The following is a 22139-nucleotide window of genomic DNA, read 5'->3' on the forward strand; positions in this document are numbered from 1 at the left end:
TCTCTCAGGTCTTGCAATTAAACCTCATGCCTCTTAAATATACGACTACAGAGGACACTCCAACTTTTCTGGCATTTCCTCATCAAGGTGACTTGCTGCGTCATACCCTCTAGGGCAACTGCCTTCCAGCTTTGTGGGGATCTACCAACCCCTAACACTCGTAGCTCTGGAAACTTCCTGCAGTGAATCACTTGTCCACTGACCTCCATTTCCAAAACCACTGAGATAGTGTCATGACTTTTACACCGCCATCTTGCCTTGGGCTGATGTATGTGTGCCCTACAGTCAAGAATGATACGGTCTCCTAAGGCCATTTCTTACAGCAGCACTAAGTTCAAAAGAATGGTGTTTTCAGTTTAGAATTAAATTAGAAGTTAAACCTCAATATAAACCAACAATTCAAGCAAAGACTTCTTTATAAAGAAGGTTAGCCGCTGAGAGGCATTTTATATATACTCTTTGTGGAGCCAAGTTTTGTATACCTGGCAAAAATAGTCTAAATAGGCGGGATGAAAAAGGAAAATAAAAGAAAAAGTATTAAATGGAAAGATTAAGAAAAACAACAACAAAAAGTCAAACATGAAGGCACCACCTACATATTGCACTAAACAGAAGAAAGATACCAGCAGCTGCAGCCCTGCCAAGTAGCATGCATCAGGCGTAAGACTAACGCATTTCAGTGTGGTGGTCCACACCACCGCACTGAAATGCAAAGTCACACATAATAGGCATCGTATCTGTGTCAAGCCATATCGCTGTTATGCTGAAACTAGCTGGACTAAGTGGCGCACGTCGATGATAAGTAGTGCGTGCTTTTAAGGTGTGTGCTTTTAATATGCGTACTTCAGATCGTGGTAGAGAAAAAACGTGTCTCAGACATGAAAACCTTCCCGGTCGACCTCAGCTTAATCGAGGGATCTCTCTCGAATTGCCTGATTGCTTGTATGATTTGTATTCTTAAGTGCAAGCTAGCTCTTCAGTGGGACAACCGGTACCCCAGTCGTACGCCTGCGGAGCATGCAAAGGACGGGCCGGTCGCCGTCAGTCACTGACTCTGTGCTCCCTCCCACGGAGAGCGAAGACAAATGCACTTTAACATGCGAGGGTGCCCTTTAACCCTTAGCAGTAACACTCCGAAACCTGAAGCGGTGACAACATTTAACGGTATTCAATGTTATTTCTGGACGGGCGTCGAGTATTGTCTTTCAAATTTCCAAATCTGTTTTTAAATTGATTCATGTTAAACAACAGTTTAGTAAGGTTTATGCCCCCATTATCCACTGTCCCTTATGTCATTTACATCTGTCGCATTAATATTAACCTGCTTTAAAACAGCATTTGCAATGCAATAGGTCTCGCATTTACGGGAGTTTGAGCTATTGACATTGTGAATGACGTTAGCTTAAATTCGCGCAAATGCGAGACCTATTGCATTGCAAATATATTTTATGTACAAGTGTCCCATGCAGCGCTTTCATGTTAATAGAGGCCGCACCCCCCCTTCTTTAGATGTGTCGCGTCTAAAGAAAGGGGACCGGTTGCCATTAAAGTTATACGCGGTATGGGGTGCTTTTACAAAAAAAGTTTGTCAACTTGACAAACAAATGCTTTTTTTTGCAAAAGCGCGTCATGCCGCAGTTTCACTTTAATAGTGTCCGCAGACCTTTTTTTAGACGGGGCGCGGCCTCTATTAAGGTGAAAACGCAGAATGGGGCACTTGTAAACAACAAAAAGTGAATAAATATTTTTTTTTAAAACATGTGGCTGCATTCGGTGTGCAAATAAACCAAAGGCGTGGCTGCCACTGTGGCGTGCCGACCTATGAAAAATAAACAGTTAGGAGAGAGCGTGTCTAGACTGCAATAACAGGCAGGTAAAAACCATTTGAACAAAATAGTGCTCAGAGACTGTAATTAAAGCCTACCGAGTAACAACACATGTAAGAGGACCAGTCCTTATGGAGGGTTACAAGAAGAGACAAGGCAGTAGTAAGGAGGGACTACAAAGCCTATTGACCAATGAAAAGCTACAGTTTACAGTGGACAATGACACAAACCAACAAAAATATAGGCAGAGAGTGGGCGGAGCTTCTAGTCCATACCTGAATTCCCCATGCGTCACGGAGCAGCGCAAGCGCTGCCCAGGCTCGACCTAGAAAACTGTCAAAGGAGTCAGGTCGTGTAGATCTCATGTCACGCTGTGTAAGCCTCAATTTCTGCCATACTGAATCTCAACTACCACTTCCTTGACAGGTTGGCAGAAAAGCTATTACATTCACTGAGGACACCCTTTCAGTTTTTACTTAAGTAAAGTTCTTCATTTGCATGTAACTGGTCCTTTCGCTTTGACCCTTATTTACCTTCAAGGCACACAGCTCCTCATTTTGCAGAACAAAATCTGTTTGGCATTTAATCATTGGGTAAGCACATTTTTGCAGTTACTTTGTTGGACTAGATGGCAAGTCCCAAAGGTAAATGGACCCTTCTTGAACGTGCTATGGCAGTATTATTGCAAGCCCTTTATTCACAAACCCTCCTCACTTGACCTCCAGCTCGCTTTACAGCAGGCCGTAAACCGAAGTGCTGCAGCTCGTCTCACAATTTAAGTAAGTTACTAGTGTCAGTCTCAGGCAGTGCGCCTCTGGAGAGTGTTAATAATCTGACTCAAAAGTACAATAGTGCTTAGCGCGTGGTCAATAAGCTGCCTGCCCTGTTAGTTGAAGTTCTGCAGCGACACCGCACAGTCTCTGGTCGCTATTTTTCACGAGGTGCGCAACATACTTTGCTGTTTGCCGCGACGGCTGTAAATCTGCAAATATAGTGTGTTGATTTTGATTGCGATAAAGCATCACTCATAGTCGTTCAAATGTCACTCATAACTACACTGAAATTATGAAAATGTCACACATAGCAATCTGAAACCTTGGCAGCAATGCTGCTGTTCAGGGCACCACTGCACTGACCCACCATGCCCCTCACAAAACGCGCATCAGAAGGGCGCCGGCGCTGCATCATGGGGTCTTCCCTTCATGTAGAAGTACGTGAAGATAGTTGTAGCTTCCACCATCTATGAGATGTTGGATTTCCTTAAGAGAGCTCCGCTCTTAAGGCTGCTTGGTAAAAAGGGCAGAGCTACAGCCTACCCAGTAGCATATGCAGAAGACACTTTTTGGTCTTTAGCCGAAGAGGCACTTCAAGAGGAGGGTATACCATGCAACTAATCCAACCATGTTATCTTGGATCATGGCAACTACAGGAAAGAGACCTGCCTCAATGGCAGACACATGCCCTTTAATCTGGTTCAACCCTTGATTAGAATAGTGGAAAAATCCCCCACCACTGGAACTGACGCAGACACATAAGCCAACTAAGACACAATACTATTACTCACAACTGGCTCCAACGTAGTATACTTGGTGCTACAGACAGGGAAATAAACAATAGCAGAAAACTGGCAGTAACCCTGTAGGAAACAAACAGTACATCAGAAGACTGCTAAGAGTCATCAGAAGGGAACAAGACTTTGATTGTACAAGCGTCATTGCGCTCTTAATTATAGGGTGTGAAGTCAAGGCACATGATCGGTGAATAAACATGTCTGGATGAGGGCTTAAGAACATCTCTACATCAGGACTTCTGTAAACACTGCTCCGTATCTTTGTGACTCACCTGCGGAAGGATAACGTTCCAGGCATGTTCCTGGGAATGTCGCAAAACAGGTAAATCAGACCAGGCTCTTTGCACAGACAACTCCAGTGTTGTAGTGGCTGAGAGCTTCTGGGAGGCTGCAGCCGAGAGGCTTCTACAGTGGCAGGGGTACTGAAGTGGGAGAGGTGTGGCGCAGCAGCCAGAGCGGTGACTCCGGAGCACCGGGTTTACGGTTCGATCACCGGCTGCAGCTCAACATCATGTGAGTCTGGGCAATAGCTCACATTAATCTCCCCGACGGCCCCCAGCGCCTTGAAACCTTAAGGGGTGATATGTTTGCGCTTTACAAAATTGGATGATTATTATTATTAAGAATTGCAGTAGCAGACACTGAGCTGATATTGCAGTTAAAGGAGCACAGGAGACCTGCAGTGTGTGGGTAGAGGGGAGCCATCAGTACCCAGGGACAAGAAGACTTGCAGTGCAAGGGTAACACGACTGCTACAGTAGTAGAAGCAGAAAGGCCTCTAAAGAGCACAGAAGACCTGCAGTATCAGAGGCACAAAAGCATCTACAGTAACAGTGACACAGAAACCATGCGGTGCAGGGGCACGGAGTCTCTTACAGTGTACCAAGATGTCAGAGTCATAAAAGCCACGGAGGAGAGGAGCAGAGAGGCTCCTACAGTCCTAGTAGCAGAGAAACCACTGCAATGTCAGTGCTGTACAAGCTTGGGAAGTCAAAGGAGCAGAGTGGCTCCTGTGTTGTTAAGGACACTGAAATTCCAGAAGTTCTAGCCGAAAGGTTTTAAAATTTCAGCAACTCCAAGTTGTGACCTTCTTTTGAAGACATTTTGGAAAACTACCCAAAGCCTTGGGTGTAGTTGCTCACGGTAGTAGTTGATATAAACAGTTTAAATTCTAATTGTAATTGCATTTGTGTAGAGCTTACTACCCCTGACGAGGCATCAAAGCACTTTTTTCGGTGAGTAGCAGTTGATTTAAGTCATTTTGGCACGGGGCTAATCTTGTTTAAGGCATTGAATTAGGGCCTTAGCTACACCTCTCAAAACTGTGGAGATGAGGAAGGGTGAGATGAACTGTGATTTTTCTACCCGCACATTGCTCAACGAGTGGCAGTGGTAACCGACTCACAACAGGAAAAGGTCTGTGTGTGTAACAGCTCCCACTTTGGGAATTGTATCTGAGGCCTGCAGACTGGACGAGAGGACCACGTTTGCTCTCCACCCAATAAAGTAAAAAACAGGAGCCTTTTTGAAAAAAGGGTTTTGTGACTCTATTCAAATGTACAGTTTGCAATTTAGTCTATTAGCGTATAGGCCACAACAAAATTGCATTTCCATTCTCCAGCCAGCAGGTGTGCAAATGTCAAATTCTTGAATGGGGACAGAACATTGGACGGTGTGTCTTCTACTCCTGGTTGACTAAGACTTCTGATAGAGAGCCTCAGTCCTGGACATATTTCTAAACTAATAGACCTTTAATTAGAAATCCTCCTGGGTAGTTCGTTCTTTACTCTTCCAGTATTGGCATATTTATATCTTCTGCAAATATTTTTGTCTAGAGCTTTTTTAATTTAAAATGTATACAGGTCATGTAGTTCTCTGCATCTGGGCATTACATTTATCATCCATTAATTGGTTTGCACACCACACTTGTCTGGTTGAGTTCAGTCTTGAGCTCATCCCCGCTACCAAATCGAGAGGCAAGACTACACAAAGAGCAAAGATATGGCGTCTAGAAGCCTTAACTGTTCTACTAACCTTTGCAAGCAAGTGCTTTTTTACAAATGCTTTCCGATAGCATGTCTTAGACACATTCTTTTGTCTAGAAACATTTCCTGGTGCATGGTCTCTTCGACCATAGCCAAACAGACAACTTAGGATGAGACTTATCTCTGGTGATTTGCGATCGCTTGATCTTGCCTGTTGCTACCAATCCTATGCCAACGTGAAGATAGTATTAGACTGTTCATTTTTTCTTCCTCACGAAATCTATGATGTGCAGCAGACCAGACAGCTCCTTCACTGACAATGTAGTTATGTTCAGGGGCTTGTGTAGGCCTGTACTCTGCTGTCTGGCTGCTCTTGTGTAAGGCAGACTAGGCAGCAAACTGCTCCATTTCAGCTGTAAACATGCCAAAATGTATGGGCATGCCACACCTCAGGCGACTAGACAGAGGATTGTTCCTTGGCTGCTCTGTCTGACCTCGGAGGTTAGCTCAAAGAGTTATTTTCCTGCTGTGTGCCTGGGGTCAGGCCTCTGCAGTTCCCATGCAGGAGGCTGTGAGCAGAATACTACTCTCATGCTGGTGTTCCTGAGATCTGGCCTGGTCTTAGTTCATTGGCTACACTGTTGCTCCACACACATAAAAACAGCCCATGCTTTTTTCTGGAACTGAGCCCTGTCATGATGGGTTTGTTGATCAGGCAGGGTGTAGATTTCCTGCAACTATGCCTGTGCTCTGGGTTGTCTGCAGAATAATGGAGGTCTAGACCTGTGCTTGTTCTCTGTGGCATGGATATGCCTGTATATTTGTGTCAGAGCACAGCATTGCTCTGCTGCTATCATGTCAGTGATGCATGCAGGGCAGTGTTCGCCTGCTGTTCACTTGTGCGCTCATGGGCGAGGACCTGCCTTTTCTAGAGCGGAGCACACCATGTTGCACTTCTTGCTGTAAATGAAGGAGTAGTTTATTTTCTGTAACTCCAGTTCTGTAGTAGGGGTATCTCTGTTATAGTCATAATCTAGTGAATAGTCCCGCCCATGTGCGTGGACCCCGGAGCAATAAAAAATAATCTCTAAAGGTGACAAATCATGCAGACCTGCATACACCTTTAAGAGAGAATTTAATTTAAAGACAGATAATGCAGCCTATACCCACAGGCTACACTGTCCAGAACTTCAACTAGAATTCCACCAACATCCACAAACAGCACTGCCTGTCCAGCTTTTCTCCACATAGGAAAAAACCCTGCCTCTACCAGCAAAAGCCTCTGGAATGATAGAGAAGAAGGAGTGGACAGACAAGCCCCATAGGCTGCCATTATGTGGCTTAGAACAGGATACTGTGCCTTTAAGAAAACTTTCCAGATTTCCAGAACTTTCCCCAGTATCCCAGAATGCCCAGCAGGTCCCATTTACTTTCAGTTCTTTTTGAAGGCGTAGCACGCCAGACCTGTAGCATTCTACATATGAATAATTATCTCTCCACCGGGGAGGAGGGCGGGCGCTTATGACTATAACAGAGATACCCCTACTACAGAACTGGAGTTACAGAAAAGAAACTACTCCTTCTGTAGTAGGGGATCTCTGTGTATAGTCATAATCTAGTGAATAGAATGGCAAGCCCATCCCCACACAACAACAGCGGTGGAGAACAACAAGACAAAACCACTACTGTGCGAACAAATTTCGCAGCGAAGCCTGCCCAACCTGAGCATCTGCCCTGGCATCCGAGTCCAGACAGTAATGCGCAGCAAAGGTATGGACCGACTTCCAAGTGGCCGCCTTGCAGATTTCCGCAATAGGAACATTACGCAGCAAAGCCGTCGTGGCAGCTTTGCCCCTGGTGGAATGAGCCTTAGGTTTACCCCCTAAGGTCTTATTAGCCTTTTGATAACACAATTGTATGCAGGACACAATCCACCGAGAAATGGACTGCTTAGAGGTCGCAAGACCAGTCCTGACTGATCCATAATTAACAAACAATTGGTCAGACCTACGAATATCCTTGGTCTTATCCAGATAAAATTTCAACACCCTCCGAACATCCAGGGAATGGAGAGACCTTTCCGCTGGCGAAGAGGGATTCTGAAAGAACGTAGGTAAAGTTATGGTCTGGTTGACATGAAAGTCAGAGATAACCTTAGGAAGAAATTTAGGGTGAGTACGCATCACAACCTTAGCAGCATGAAATACAGTATAAGGTTCTTGACAACATAATGCCTGAAGTTCACTCACCCTGCGGGCCGATGTAATGGCCACTAGGAACGCCGCCTTCCAGGATAGGTGCTGCAATGAAGCCTTGTGAATGGGTTCAAAAGGCTCCTTCATCAGTCTGGACAGCACCACATTCAAGTCCCAGGAAGGCGAGGGAAGTCTGACGGGAGGAAACACTTTCTTCAAGCCTTCCAAAAAATCCTTGACCACAGGGATCTGAAAGAAGGAAGTCTGTGAAGGGCATTTCCTGTAAGCAGTCAAAGCAGCCAGATGAACCTTAATGGAATGGAAATTAAGGCCAGACTGCGCCAGATGTAAAAGGTACGGAAGGATGACATCTTCCTTACATGTCGTCGGATCAAAGTTCTTGGACTTACACCAGATACAGAACCTCTTCCACTTGTAAGCATAGGATGTCCTACGTCTGGAGTCCCCCACCTTGCGAAGACTTCTCCTAGTACTTCGTTGTTTATGACCCATTCGTGGTTTTCCTGAATCAGCCTGCTCAAGGCGTCCGCCTGAGCATTCTGCACATCTGGCAGATGCGTGGCCGTAATCGTCAGTCCTCGGGCCAGCAGCCAGTGCCAGATCGCCTGCGCCTCCTGCGACAGAGTGCGCGATCTCGACCCCCCCTGCTTGTTGAGGTAATACATCGTGGTTGTATTGTCCGTCTGTATCAGCAGCGAGTTGGTCTGGAAGGACGGAAGGAAGGCCTTCAGTGCCAGGAAGACAGATCTGAGTTCCAGGAAATTGATGTGGTACGTCGATTCCAAAGGAGACCACTTTCCTTGAATCTGCAAGTCCCCGGAATGCGCTCCCCAGCCCTGGAGAGACGCATCCGTCACGACACTCGTCGTGGGAATGTCCTTGTGGAAGGGAACCCCCTTGAGGAGGTTTTCCGCCGAACACCACCACTTTAGAGACTGAAGAGCATGCAGCGACAGTCGTATCTTGTCGTCCCAAGAGCCTGTCCTCTGATCCCACTGATCCTCCAAGCACTCCTGCAGTGGTCTCATGTGTAGCCGTGCGTGAGGAAGATACAGGAGGCCATCGATCCCAGTAGAGAAGACACCTTCCTCACTGTCGTCGATGGAGCAGTCCTGAGGGCCTGAGCCTTCCGAAGGAGACACGCTTGCTGACCGCGTATCGATGGAGGCTCCCAGGTACTGTATGCACTGGACCGGAGTCGGGACCGATTTGGACATGTTGACGTGTAACCCCAGCTTGTGCAAGAGAGCGCACGTTCATCGGAAGTGATCTTGCGCTTCCGAGAAGGATGAAGCCTTGATCAGCCAATCGTCCAGATACGGGTAGACAAACACCTTGTTCCTTCGCAGATGTGCCGCCACCACCGCCATGCACTTCGAGAAGGTCCTGGGCCCAGACTTTAGCCCGAATGGCAGTACTGTGTATTGATAGTGATTGGCGCCGACTTGGAATCGCAGGAACTTCCTGTGCTTCCGTGCTATGGGCACATGGAAGTACGCATCCTGTAGGTCTATGGCACAGAGCCAGTCTCCCCGTTGCAGCTGAGGGTAAATCTGGTGCAACGATAGCATGCGAAACTTCTCTCTGCGAATCCATTTGTTTGCCTGTCGCAAATCCAGAATGGGCCTGAACTCGTTCTTGTCCTTCTTGCGAACGAGGAAGAACCGAGAGTACAGACCTCTTCCCCTTTGAGACAGAGGTACCTCTTCTACCGCCTTTTTTCTCAACAAGATGTCTGCCTCCGCCTGGAGCTCTCTCAGCTGGAACTGAGAGCTGACCGGCGGAATCGCTGGAGGCGGGCTGATAAACCGAAGACTGTATCCATTGCAAACAATATTCAGCACCCACTTGTCCTGAGTAATTTTTCTCCACTCTGCCGGAAAAAGTTGAATGCTTCCCCCCACTGGAGTGGGTAACGGTTGAGGGGGAAGTAGCCGCTCAGGGCCGAGACCCGGCCGGGCCCTTGGTAGTGGCCTGCTGGCCTCCTCTACCCCTCTGGCGTTTCTGGAAGGGCTTCCGGAACTGCTGCTGTCCCGAACCCTGCCCACGCCCTCTGCCCGAAGACCCGAACCGCCTCTGGAACGGGCGCTTCTTCTTCTCGGCCTTCTCCAACCCAACGGCCGTCAGGGTCTCCGCCTCCGCCTTCATGCGGGCCATCTCATCATCCGCATGTTTTCCGAACAGGGTTTCCCCCGAGAAGGGCAGGTTGGCCACTCTGTGCTGCGCCTCTGGTTTGAGGGACGTCAGGCGCAGCCACGAATGCCGCCCCTGGTGGACGCCATGACAGTAGGCGTGGGCGGCCAACAAGGAGACATCCGCCGCCGCGCCGATCACCTGATTAGAAACCAGCATGCCTTCGCGCACTGTTTCCAAGAAGTCCTCCTTCCTGTCCCGGGCCAGCAGGTCCGCATACTGCTGCAGGGACTCCCACAGGGCCCGGTCGTAACGGCCCAACAAAGCCCCTGCACTCGCCGCCTTCATGGTGGTGGCGGCGGTCCCACACACCTTCCTGCCCGCAGAATCCAGCCAGCGGCTTTCTTTGTCAGGCGGGACCGTCGATGAAGGGGCGGTCGCATGTTGTTTCCTCGCCGCCGTCACGATGACCGAATCCGGCTTTGGGTCCACCCTCAAAAAGGTAGGGTCCGACTGCGGGGCCCTATACTTTTTCATGAGCCTGGAGGGGGCGGCCTTCGTCACCGCGGGAGTGAGGAACAGCTCCAATGTGGGTTCCACCAGTCCTGGTACAAGGGGCAGTAGAGGGCGAGACAGATGTTTCTTATGAAGTGTCTCGAATATCACGGACGTCGTGGGTGTTGGAACCGTCACCGTGATACCCAACTTTGCTGCCCCTCTCAACAGCACCTCTTGGAAAGAGACCAAATCGTCCACCGGAGACACCCTAGTCCCCGGCGAGTCTGACAGCGTCGGGGAAAAGTCTCTGGTCGAGGATCGCGTGTGCGACCTGGACCTGTGCCTCCTACGGCGTCGTCCTGAGTCCGACGATGACCGTCCATGGCTCCGTGATCTTCTCCTCCTGAGAGAGCAGGAGCGCGACCTCTTCGGCTTCGGTCTGCCCACCGGTCTAGCCGGTCCCGGCGACCGCGGGCGTCGCGGCTTCGGAGTCCCCTGCGGCGGAGTCGGGTACCTCGGAAGGGAAACCGACCGCGGGGGAACCGCCGGCAGCCCCAATGGCGTGCGTGGTAACGAACGAGGTGGGGGCGGCGGAGGCAGTGGCTGCGGATGGAGGCGGTGGTGGCGGTGGAGGTGTTGGAGGTGGTGGAGGCGGAGTCGGAGGTGGTGGGGGAGGAGGCGGTGACGTAGGCATCCGAGGAGGCGTATACACCACCGAGTACACCGATCCCGATGACTCTCTTCCTCGACGGCGACCTTCGCCTCCGACCTTCGCTTCAACGGCGATCTGCGCCTCGACGGCGATCTTCTTGACGTCGAGCGTCTCGACGTCGATCGTCTCTTAGACGGCGACGTCGACCGGGTCCGATCTCGACGCCGACTGCTGGACGGCTACGTCGACGTCGTAGTCGCCAAAGAGGCCGATGTAGTCGACGGCGGCCTGTTCAGGTCCCTCGACGTCGACCGTCAACGCCGCTTCTCCCCAGAGCCCTGGGGAGACGGCGAACAGATGGTAGTCATCCTCCTCGACGCCGCCGTCGACGTCGACGGGGAGTGGGGACGCTTACTGGTCTTCCTGCCCCTGGGGAGCCCCCCAGAGGCCTCAGTATGGGCCAAATCAGCCCCTCCAGACCCACCTGGTGCCTTCAGCCTTCTCTCCTCCAGGACTTGAAGCCTGATCTTCATTCTGTCCCTCAGGGTCCTGGCTGAGAACGAGTGGCAGATATCACAGTCTTCAGGCACGTGGGACTGGGGAAGGCAACCTATACACACCTCGTGTGGATCTGTTTTAGCCTTTTTTCTACCACATTCCGGGCACTTGTCGAACAAGCCAGGCATGTTGACAGTACCAGCCACTAAGCACTTGAAAAAGTGACAAAAATTGACAAAAAACTACAATAAACCCTTGAAAAGGGGAGAGCTCAATGCTCCAGGGTCCTGCTAGCAGGAGCCGGAAAAAAGAACTGAAAGTAAATGGGACCTGCTGGGCATTCTGGGATACTGGGGAAAGTTCTGGAAATCTGGAAAGTTTTCTTAAAGGCACAGTATCCTGTTCTAAGCCACATAATGGCAGCCTATGGGGCTTGTCTGTCCACTCCTTCTTCTCTATCATTCCAGAGGCTTTTGCTGGTAGAGGCAGGGTTTTTTCCTATGTGGAGAAAAGCTGGACAGGCAGTGCTGTTTGTGGATGTTGGTGGAATTCTAGTTGAAGTACTGGACAGTGTAGCCTGTGGGTATAGGCTGCATTATCTGTCTTTAAATTAAATTCTCTCTTAAAGGTGTATGCAGGTCTGCATGATTTGTCACCTTTAGAGATTATTTTTTATTGCTCCGGGGTCCACGCACATGGGCGGGACTATTCACTAGATTATGACTATACACAGAGATCCCCTACTACAGAAGTGTAGTGATCCAGGCTGCCATTGTTCTGAGATATGCACAGATGACTGCAGACCACCAGGAAAGCAGCAGTTTCAGGAGTGGGTATCTGTGCACTGTAGGTCTCCCATGCAACTATATCCAGGTGTCTGCTTAGATTACTGCTTAGGCAAGAGTACTGCTATGCAACAAATATGTAGGGGCTGAGGGATCAGAGCAAACACCTCCAGAGCTGCCTGTACTTAAGGGTCTGACTGTACCTCTTCTGCGGATCTCGGACAGTATAGTTTCTCTAGTGGCCTGCCAATGCTCAGATGGTCTGTGAGTGCATGTGCTTCAGCATATAAATGATGTTGTTCTGGCATTTGCATAGCACACAATCTGCCACAGGTATGCTGTTGTGATGCGTTCAATAATCTGGAGGTAACTTTTTGAATGGTTCTCAGGTTTACATCAAAGATTGCAGAACCTAGTGAATGTGTGCTATCAGTGTGTGAATAAGTAATTTCCTATATTTTATGGACTTTCGTATAGTGAATATAAGGTTCAAAGGTGCCAACTTCAGAGATTTGCAGGTGAATATTCATGTTGTTTCACGTGGTACACATGCCCGCTACCAGGCAGACGTATATGTGTCTAAGGTGACGACTGTTGTAAGACGTAATATCCCATGAAAGGCCATCTATGCTGTGCTGGAGGTGTGAAATAAAGTGCTGCTTCCCCACTGCCTTCAAAGTGACCAGAGTATGAGCACAGCACAACTTAGTTGCTACTATATTTGTGCCCAGTACTACCCACGCGCTCCAATATCATGGCAAACCTGTGCTCAGGGTGGGTGTTCTGTGCTGAGCGCCTGCTGATCTGCCTGTGCCTGGCACTGGTTATACCTGTGCTCAGTAGGCCGTCTAGTAGTGCTACGAGGTGCTGCACACGTACTTGTGTCAGGACATTCTTGTACAGTGGTTCAGTGAGCGGTGCTGTGCCTCTGCTGCCATACCTGTTCTTGGGTCTGGATAGGCCTGTACTCAGGGTTTGTGCATAGTGCTCTGCCTCGGCTACAGTACCTGTGCTTCAGTCTGATATGCCTGTATTTACGGTTTGTGCAGAGTGCTATGTCCCTGTTTTCAAACTTGTGCTTCACTCAGGATAGTTCTGTCCTCGGTGTTTGTGCATACTGACATACCTGTGCTAGGGTCCTAATATGCCCGTGCTCACAGACATTCAACAGTACTGCTCCTTTGTTGCTGCATCTCGATGCGCCTGTGCTTTGATCTGAATGAGCATGTGTTCAGTGCCTGCAGATCCTCTGTTTGTGCTCGGATATAAGGGGGTTCCTGTGCTACATTGTGTGGATACAGAACTGCCCTACGGTGTTGCTAAATGTTCCCCTACTACTGATGTGTTCTGATCTGTAACACATGTTCACAGTTCTACTCCTCTGCTGTTATGCCTGTCCTTCATTCTGTATGCTTTGTTTCTGCTCATCTACGCCTGTGCTAGACTGCCTAAGCTTTGGTCCTGCTCCTTTGCTGCTGTGTGTCTGGTTGGGTGTCCATGCTTTAGTTGGGCTCCTCCGCTGCTGTGTATGTGATTGATTGTCTATGATATTCCTCTGCTTATGTGCTTATGCTTGGTTACCTATGCTTTACTTCTATTATGGATCTGCTTTGTTGCCTACGCTTTAATACTGCTATTCACCACATTTGTGTGTGCTTAGTTGCCAATGTTTTAGTTCTACTCCTCTACTGTTGCGCCTGAGCTTGCCTTCCGATGCTTTTGTTCTGCTTCTCTTCTACTGTGCCTGTGTTTGGCTGACCATGCTTTAGTTCTGCTCCTCTACCATTATGCTTATGCTTGGTTGCCTATGATTCAGCTTTGCACCTCTGACGCTGGGCCTGTGCTTGGCTGCCTATGCTTTAGTACTGCATCTTTGCTGCTGTGCATGTGTTTAGTTGCCTATGCTTTAGTTCTGCTCCTCTGTCACTATGTCTGTGCTTGGTTGCCTCTGCTTTAGCTCTGCGCCTCTGCCATTGTGTATATGCTTTGGTTACCTCTGCTTTAGTTCTGCTCCCCTGCCACTGCATGTGTGCTTGGTTGCCTATGCTTTAGTTCTGCTCCTCTGCATGTGCTTGGTCTCCTCAGCTTTAGTTCTGCTCTTTTGCTACTATGTTTGTGCTTGGTTACCTATGCTTTATCTCTGTTCATCTGTCACTGTGTATGTACTTTGGTTGCCTCTGCTTTAGTTATGCTCATCTGCCACTATGTGTGGGCTTGGTTGCCTATGCTTTAGTTCTGCTCTTCTGCCACTATGTGTGTGCATGGTTGCCTATGCTTTAGCTCTGCTCCTCTGCCACCGTGCATGTGCTTTGGTTGCCTATGCTTTAGCTCTGCTTCTATGCATGTTCTTGATTGCCTCTGCTTTAGCTCTGCTCCTGTGCATGTGCTTGGTTGCCTCTACTTTCGTTCTGCTCTTCTGCCACTATGTGTGTGCTTGGTTGCCGATGCTTTAGCTCTGCTCCTGTGCATGTGCTTGGTCTCCTCAGCTTTAGTTCTGCTCTTTTGCTACTATGTTTGTGCTTGGTTACCTATGCTTTATCTCTGTTCATCTGTCACTGTGTATGTACTTTGGTTGCCTCTGCTTTAGTTATGCTCATCTGCCACTATGTGTGGGCTTGGTTGCCTATGCTTTAATTCTGCTCTTCTGCCACTATGTGTGTGCATGGTTGCCTATGCTTTAGCTCTGCTCCTCTACCACTATGTGTGTGCTTGGTTGCCTATGCTTTAGCTCTGCTTCTATGCATGTTCTTGATTGCCTCTGCTTTAGCTCTGCTCCTGTGCATGTGCTTGGTTGCCTCTACTTTCGTTCTGCTCTTCTGCCACTATGTGTGTGCTTGGTTGCCGATGCTTTAGCTCTGCTCCTGTGCATGTGCTTGGTTGCCTCTGCTTTAGCTCTGCTCCTCTGCCACTATGTGTGTGCTTGGTTGTTGCTTCTTTGGCTCTGCTTCTATGCATGTGCTTGGTTGCCTCTGCTTTAGCTCTGCTCCTGTGCATGGTTACCTCTGCTTTAGTTCTGCTCCTCTGCCACTATGTGTGTGCTTGGTTGCTGCTTCTTTAGCTCTGCTCCTATGCATGTGCTTGGTTGCCTCTGCTTTAGCTCTGCTTCTGTGCGTGTGCTTGGTTGCCTCTGCTTTAGTTCTGCTCCTCTGCCACTGTGTGTGTGCTTGGTTGCATCTGCTTTCGTTCTGATTCTCTGTCACTGTGCGTGTGTTTGGTTGCCTATGCTTTAGCTCTGCTCCTCTGCATGTGCTTGGTTGCCTCTACTTTAACTCTGCTCCTCTGCCATGATGTGTGTGCTTGGTTGCCTCTGCTTCAGTTCCGCTCCTCTGCCACTATGTGTGTGATTGGTTGCCTCTGCTTCAGTTCCGCTCCTCTGCCACTGTGTGTGTGCTTGGTTGCCTCTGCTTTAGTTCTGCTCCACCGTCACTGTGCGTGTGTTTGGTTGCCTCTGCTTTAGCTCTGCTCCTCTGTCACTATGCGTATGCTTGGTTGCCTCTGCTTTAGCTCTGCTTCTCTGCCACTAATGGTGTGCTTGGTTACCTCTGCTTTATCTCTGCTCCTCTGCCGCTCGCCTGGTTGCCTCTGCTTTAGCTCTGCTCCTGTGCAACTGTGTGTGCTTGGTTGCCTCTGCTTTAGCTCTGCTCCTCTGCCATGTGCGTGTGCTTGGTTGCCTATGCTTTAGTTCTGCTCCTCTGTCACTGTGCGTGTGTTTGGTTACCTATGCTTTAGCTCTGCTCCTCTGCATGTGCTTGGTTGCCTCTGCTTTAGCTCAGCCACTAATGGTGTGCTTGTTTGCCGCTGCTTTACCTCTGCTCCTCTGCCGCTCGCCTGGTTTCCTCTGCTTTAGCTCTGCTCTTCTGCCACTGTGTGTGAGCTTGGTTGCCTATGCTTTAGCTCTGCTCCTCTGCGTGTGCTTGGCTGCCTCTGCTTTGACTCTCCTCCTCTGCGTCTGGTTGCCTCCTCCACTGCCACGCCTGAGCGGATAGTTCTGCACACAATACTTGCTGGTTTTCTGCTGCCATGATAAACACACACAAGGGAGGTGTCTGGGAATCAGCTCCCACAACAAGAACGCATGTAGCCCAGGGCGGTGAGTGGATCAGACAAAGACACAGCCTTATCTTTTCCTGTCAGATTTCCACAGCTGTTGCCAGAATCAGACAATAGGGTGGTGGACGCGCTGTAAATATCTTCCAATTGTGTATTTCTTTTACCAAAAGCATTAATAACTGGTGGCAATTTATGAACACAAACACTTACAGGGAACTAACAATTTACAATGTAAAAAAAGCGTAGCAGGAGGGACGTAAAGCAAATAAAGTGATACCAAGTGCATGAAGAGTGGTCTTTCTATTTCTTATAGCCTACCTAGCACAAAGTTGTACTGCGCCAGCTGCGCTTTGCGGATTTTGCGATTCAGGGTTGTCCCGGAGTCTGTGTCGATATCCACTGCGAATCCGCTCTCATGGACGCTCCTGTGCACCTGGGAAATGCAGCATAACAGCAGTTAGACATGACAGGGAGCTGGGAGAGAAACTGCACCAGCGTGAATGCAGAGTGCTAGAGATTCTGCATGAAGGACACACTGACCCCTTTTTTCCCAATGCATAGATATGTATGTGTTTTGAAAGCAAACAAAAAATGACAAGCCCGCTCAGACACAGAATGCAGCTTAGAAATTGCACAGACCCTTCCAGTTGCACAGAATGCTGAAACTTTTGGGGTGAGGACAGGCCCGTCTTACCTCTTTTGCATAGTCCTCAATGCTGGGCCCAACCGGAATCACCATCACTTGGAAGGGGGACAGCCAGAGTGGCCTGGAAATAAAGGAACAATCTCAGGGTCTGTGGGGCTGAATTATCATTGTAATGTTGCCCGCAGGCATATAAACTTGAGACCATCACACCTTCTCTGTACTGTCGTAGATACACGCCCAGACGAGGAAAAAACAGGGCACCAGGCACAGAAGAACAAGTTACTTACCTTTCATAACACCATATCTGGTAGAGACTCTATCCAGCCGCAGATTCCTTACTTTAGGATTATTCCCAAATGTCTGACTGGATCGGGAAACTTTCTTGAGCAGTACCCGTGCACGGCGGTAGGTAACGTTGTTTGGATCCGAGCAGCGTCAGCTGCACCGGAAGTGACGTGGGCAGTGCCTATATATATGCCACCCCAGCGTGCTGACTTCAGTTACTTTTCGTGACTTTCCATGCCAGAAGCACAGAATCATGAAGAACACTGATCACTGGTGTGGAAAACTAGTGCACTAAAGGGGAAACAGCTCTGTCCCTACAAATCGGTTTGCAGAGGGGAGAGGATGGGTGGGTCAGTAAGGAATCTGCGGCTAGATAGTCTCTACCAGATAAAGCGTTACCGAAGGTAAGTAACTTTTTCATCTGATAAAGACTTCTGTAAAGCAGATTCTTTACCTAAGAATAGATATCAAAGCAATACCTCCTCGGAGGTGGGTCTGCTGACCAATTTCACATCAGGAAGTCCTGCAGGACAGAACGGGCAAAGTGCCCTTCCCTACGGACCCAACTATTCAGCAGTAGTGCTTGGTAAGCATGTGCAGAGAAGCCCATGTTGCTGCCTGGCAGATGTCCAGAACCAGAACTCTCCTTGCTAACTCAGTGGCTGCAGCTATGGAGGTTCGTTAGCCACCATTGCAGGTCCTTTGCAGTTCCTTCCGAGATCTCGACAATGTTGGAGGGACTCCCGCGATGCTGCGGCCACTGGATCTTAAGGACCCACTGCAGAGCCCACATATACCAGCTGGCATGTGTCACTAGAAGAATGCAGGAGGCCACGAGGCCCAGAAGCCTCACAGTCAGTCTCACCAAAACCCAAGACAGAGGTTTTTTAATTTATTTTATTTTTAATGTTTTATATAGCGCGAACTAGACCCGAAGATATCAGGTATCAGAGTGCTTTACATGAGCCCCAGTTTCATTACAGATTGACACATTCATTTTTGTTAGGCACGGGGAGATTATGTGATTTGCTCAGAATCACAGGAAGTTGAGGGTCGTTGCCGAGACTCTAACCCTGTTCCCCAGCTTCGCGGTCGACTGCTCTAGCCGTAAGGCTACATCCTCTCCCCAAGAGGTTTAAACTTCTGTATCATAGCCTGAATATCCTGGACTCGCCGTTCGGGAGGATAGGCCAGATATTGCAGCTCTGATGAAAGGGAGCGTCTGAAAGGGAGCCAGGTGTGACTTCGGCACATTGATAGCGAATCCCAGCAAATGCAGGCGGTCCGCAATAGTCTGGAGGCAGGAGACGACAGTCTGGGGTGAGCTCATCTTCACTAGTCAGTCGTCCAGATAGGGGAAGACTGTCACCCCAGATCTTCGCAGATAGGCTGTAACCACCGACATCACCTTGGTGAACACCCGAGGGGTGCTGGTAAGACCGAAAGGGGGCACGGCAAACCACAGGTGATGTCTGTGGGCAGGCAGAACGGGGACTACCATCTAGTCTCCCAGGTTCAGAACAGACAGGACCTGAGCAAGAGTGAGCATTTTGTATTGCTCCTTTTTGAGGAATAAAGTGAGAGAGTGCAGGTCGAGGATAGGTTAAAGGCCTCCATCCTTGGGCACCAGAAAGTAGCAGGAGTAGGAACCACAACCTACTTCTGGTGTCGGCATCCTCACTATGGCTATCTTGGCCTAGAGAGCTGTCACTTCCTTGCGAAGGAGGGATAGGTGGTCCTCAGTCATCCTGTCACAAGAAGGTGGCATGGGAGGGGAGGGTAGTCTTGAAGGGGAAGGACTGGCCCCTTTGGATGCTCCGTAAAACCCATCAGTCTAATGTTCTAGTCTGCCAGTGGGGCAGGTGATGGCGGATCCTGCTCGCTACTGGGTGCCCATGGTGGTAAGAGGGCAGAAAAGAAGGGTTTGGAGGCAGCAGAAGGAGTGTTGCAATAGCCCGACCCCTGTCTGCCTGACCCACATGATCTGTGGTTATTGTGTCCTCAGCAACGCAGAGGCTGGGAAGCTTGCATGCCGCTGTGGCTGGCTGGGTGTAGATGTGGCTGGAAGCTCCTTCCGTGGCCACAAAAGGAGCAAAAGGTGGGTTGGGGTGACGAGGGGCCATGGAAAGGCTGTAGTCCTGTTGTCCTTAACGTGCTCCAGCGCTGAATACGCCTTGTCTCCGAAGAGACAGGAGCTAACAAAGTGATGTTTGGACATCCCCAGAGAAGCCAACAGTCCTCAACTAGGCGTGGCGTGGCGCCGTAAGGCCACCATTGACAAAACCGCGCTGCCTAGTGAGTCAGTGGTGTCCAGTCCACATCTAACGGTGAACTTAGCTGCATCCCTCCAGTCAGCAACAACAGCCTGGAAGAGCACAGGAGGGCCTCCTCCGAAACAGTTGGCAGCACCTTTGCAACCATATTCCCACAGAACGTGGGAATAGCAGCCCAAAAGGAATGCGGTGTTCATGGACTGCAATGCCAGGCTGGTGGAAGAAAACATTTTATTTCCCAAGTTGTCCAGCCTCTTCGATTCCTGATCCGGTGGTGCGGTTTGAAATGCGCCAGGATTTACATGGAAAGTGGAGATTTGGACCACTAAGCCCTCTGGGGTAGGGTGGTCTGTGAGGGATGTGTGGTCCCTTGGGGCGAGGGAGTGGAAGGAGCAATTGTCCTATTCACAGGAGCCCCTGTGTTGGGCTAGGACCAGGTCCCAAGCAGGACAACCGTAAGAGCTTCATTAAATGGGAGAAGCGGTTCTGAAAAGGACACTCCAGGTTGAAGCTCTCCTGTCAAGGAGTTAGTCATGACTGCCATCGAGGGCAATCTAAGGCCAGGACCTCAACCGCCCTCCTCACCACCATTGCGAATGAAGCTCCCTCCTTCATAGCCACGGTAGGGGGAGAAAGCATGCCAGTATCTGGAGAAGTATCCAGTCCGCTGGCGTCGGCCAAATCCTCACACCAGTCCATGTTGGTATCATAGGGCTGGTATTCTTCAGAGTCCAGTGGCCCCTACCATTCCTCCCAGAGTCCTAGCCTATAAGAATAGGGTCCAGGCTCCGGACTGGAAGGAATGGCTACTGTTGGCGTCAGGCGACATCCCACTGGCTCTGTGTGGGAGTCGGGGACAGAAACGGGAGTGTCGGCCTCAGATCCATCTGTGGATGCATGCGTGGCTCCAGTAGGACCACTCCTGACCCCGCGGAGCCCGTCGGCGCATCGGAGGGAACGGGCCACCCAAATATGAGGTGCATGTCCTCATATACATCTTGTAGTTGGGCAAGGGTTGTTCCGGCTCCTGGAAACTCGGGGAGGTGTGGAGATTCCCCAGATGCTGGCTCCACTACGCAGTCAGGACTTGAGTGTCGATGCTCTCTCATCTCATCGGCCGACGGACAAGGTGATGTCGAATAACGCTTTGACTTCTTCTTCTTGTAGTGGGACTTCCCGAATGGCCCGACAACGAGTGCGATGAGGTTCTCGGACTCTGCAACCACTCCCTTCCTCTCACCCGGGATCTAGATCATCTTGGCGTCAAGCCACAAGGAGCTTGAAGGGATCGCTCCCTCAAGGCCTTTGGGTTCATGGCACGGAAATCGGGCAGGACTTCGGATCATGGTTGTGCTTGAGGCACCAAAGGCCTACAACCGACATTGAGCAGTGACAGGCACCACAATCTTCTTCAATGACACACCAGGAGGTAAAGCCTCAAAAATATCTCGACAAAACATTGAAAAAAGTTAGTCAAAAATTGACTAAGGGGTAGCTCTTCCTGGATCTGCACTGACTGACACGGAAAGAAAAAAACTGATGTCAACCCGCAGGGGTAGCACCTATATAGGCACCATGCACATAACTTCTGCCGTAGATGACGCCACGCGGAGCCAAACAACGCACCCTACCGGCACGCAGGGGTGCTGCTCGCGAAAAAGTTTACGGATCAAGTCTGACACCTGGGAATAATTCTAGGGTAAGGAATCTGCGGCTAGAAGTTTCTATCAGGTTAATAGATTACATTGAGATGTATATAAGGCCCAGACACTGCCTAACATACAATATCAGCGCTTTGAGAGGGAACACGACAAAGGGATCAATTAATATGAAGAGTGGATGTTGTGCATTCTACCTTCATTGCATTATCCCAGCAAAGAGAAAATAAAACATATTTGCTTTCTTGCAACGAGTATTCAACAAATGGCAGTGTGCAGAACTCTTGCTGATACCACCATGAAGTAAAAAGCCCTTCTGAATAGGACTCCATTCTGATTGTTCTCTTGAGGTCTCGGAAGCTACAAAAAATAAAAATAAAATAATTTTCTAACGGAATCTTGAACTCCCAAAACACTGCCCTCCTCTTGATTTTGAGATTTTAGCAGATGTGTGTTCACATTAGCTTTAGTCACTATAATATGGATATGTATAATGTAGAGAGCTAAAAAAAAAAAAAAAAAAAAAAAAGCATGAATACACTAGTATAAACTCCTATCACATGCCAGTGGATGAAGGAGATGTGGCTTAGTGGCTAGAGTTGCCGACTTTGAAATTTGGTTGCACAGGGCCGAATCCCGACCTTGGCTCAACATTGTGCGATTCTGGGCAAATCTCCTTATGTCCTTGTGCATAAAAAAAGTGTAGGAAATGTATTTGTGTAATCCCCACTTCATGCACACAATATTGTAGATCGTCTCTTAAGGGCCATGTAATGTACAACGCTCTGCTGCTTTCAATGAAGTGATGAATTAATAAGTACCCAATAAGTGTTGCATGCAGACTGAGGTTCCTTGGTGCGCTAAACTAGGGCCCTGCAAGGAAGTCCCTGTCCCTAGAAGTCAGTTCGCAGAGCGGGGAGGATAGGTGGGGCGGTAAGGAATCTATAACTAACATATGTCTCGTACAGATACATCGTTACCGAAGATAAGTAACTTGTTGATCCGAAAGGATGGTCTGCAAACTAAGTTCACACCAGAAAGTCCTGGAGGACAGAACGGGCAAA

General features: G+C 49.2%; 1 protein-coding gene and 1 long non-coding RNA gene across 3 annotated transcripts in view; one reads left to right on the forward strand and one right to left on the reverse strand.

Moving 5' to 3' along the window:
* LOC146772730 (uncharacterized) overlaps positions 1 to 22139 on the forward strand; it is a 463041-nt gene that overhangs the window by 408223 nt on the left and 32679 nt on the right. The gene's annotated exons all lie outside the window — the stretch shown is intronic.
* Positions 1 to 22139, reverse strand: part of TARS2 (threonyl-tRNA synthetase 2, mitochondrial) — a 171321-nt gene that overhangs the window by 6272 nt on the left and 142910 nt on the right. The window contains exons 17-18 of the mRNA XM_085638536.1: positions 16908 to 16980; positions 16532 to 16646 (exon numbers count right to left, since the gene is read on the reverse strand). Coding sequence (XP_085494662.1) covers positions 16532 to 16646; positions 16908 to 16980 — 188 coding nt within the window. The remainder of the gene's footprint in view (positions 1 to 16531; positions 16647 to 16907; positions 16981 to 22139) is intronic.

This window comes from Triturus cristatus, chromosome 12 (genome assembly GCF_964204655.1).
Source record: "Triturus cristatus chromosome 12, aTriCri1.1, whole genome shotgun sequence".
NCBI lineage: Eukaryota > Metazoa > Chordata > Amphibia > Caudata > Salamandridae > Triturus > Triturus cristatus.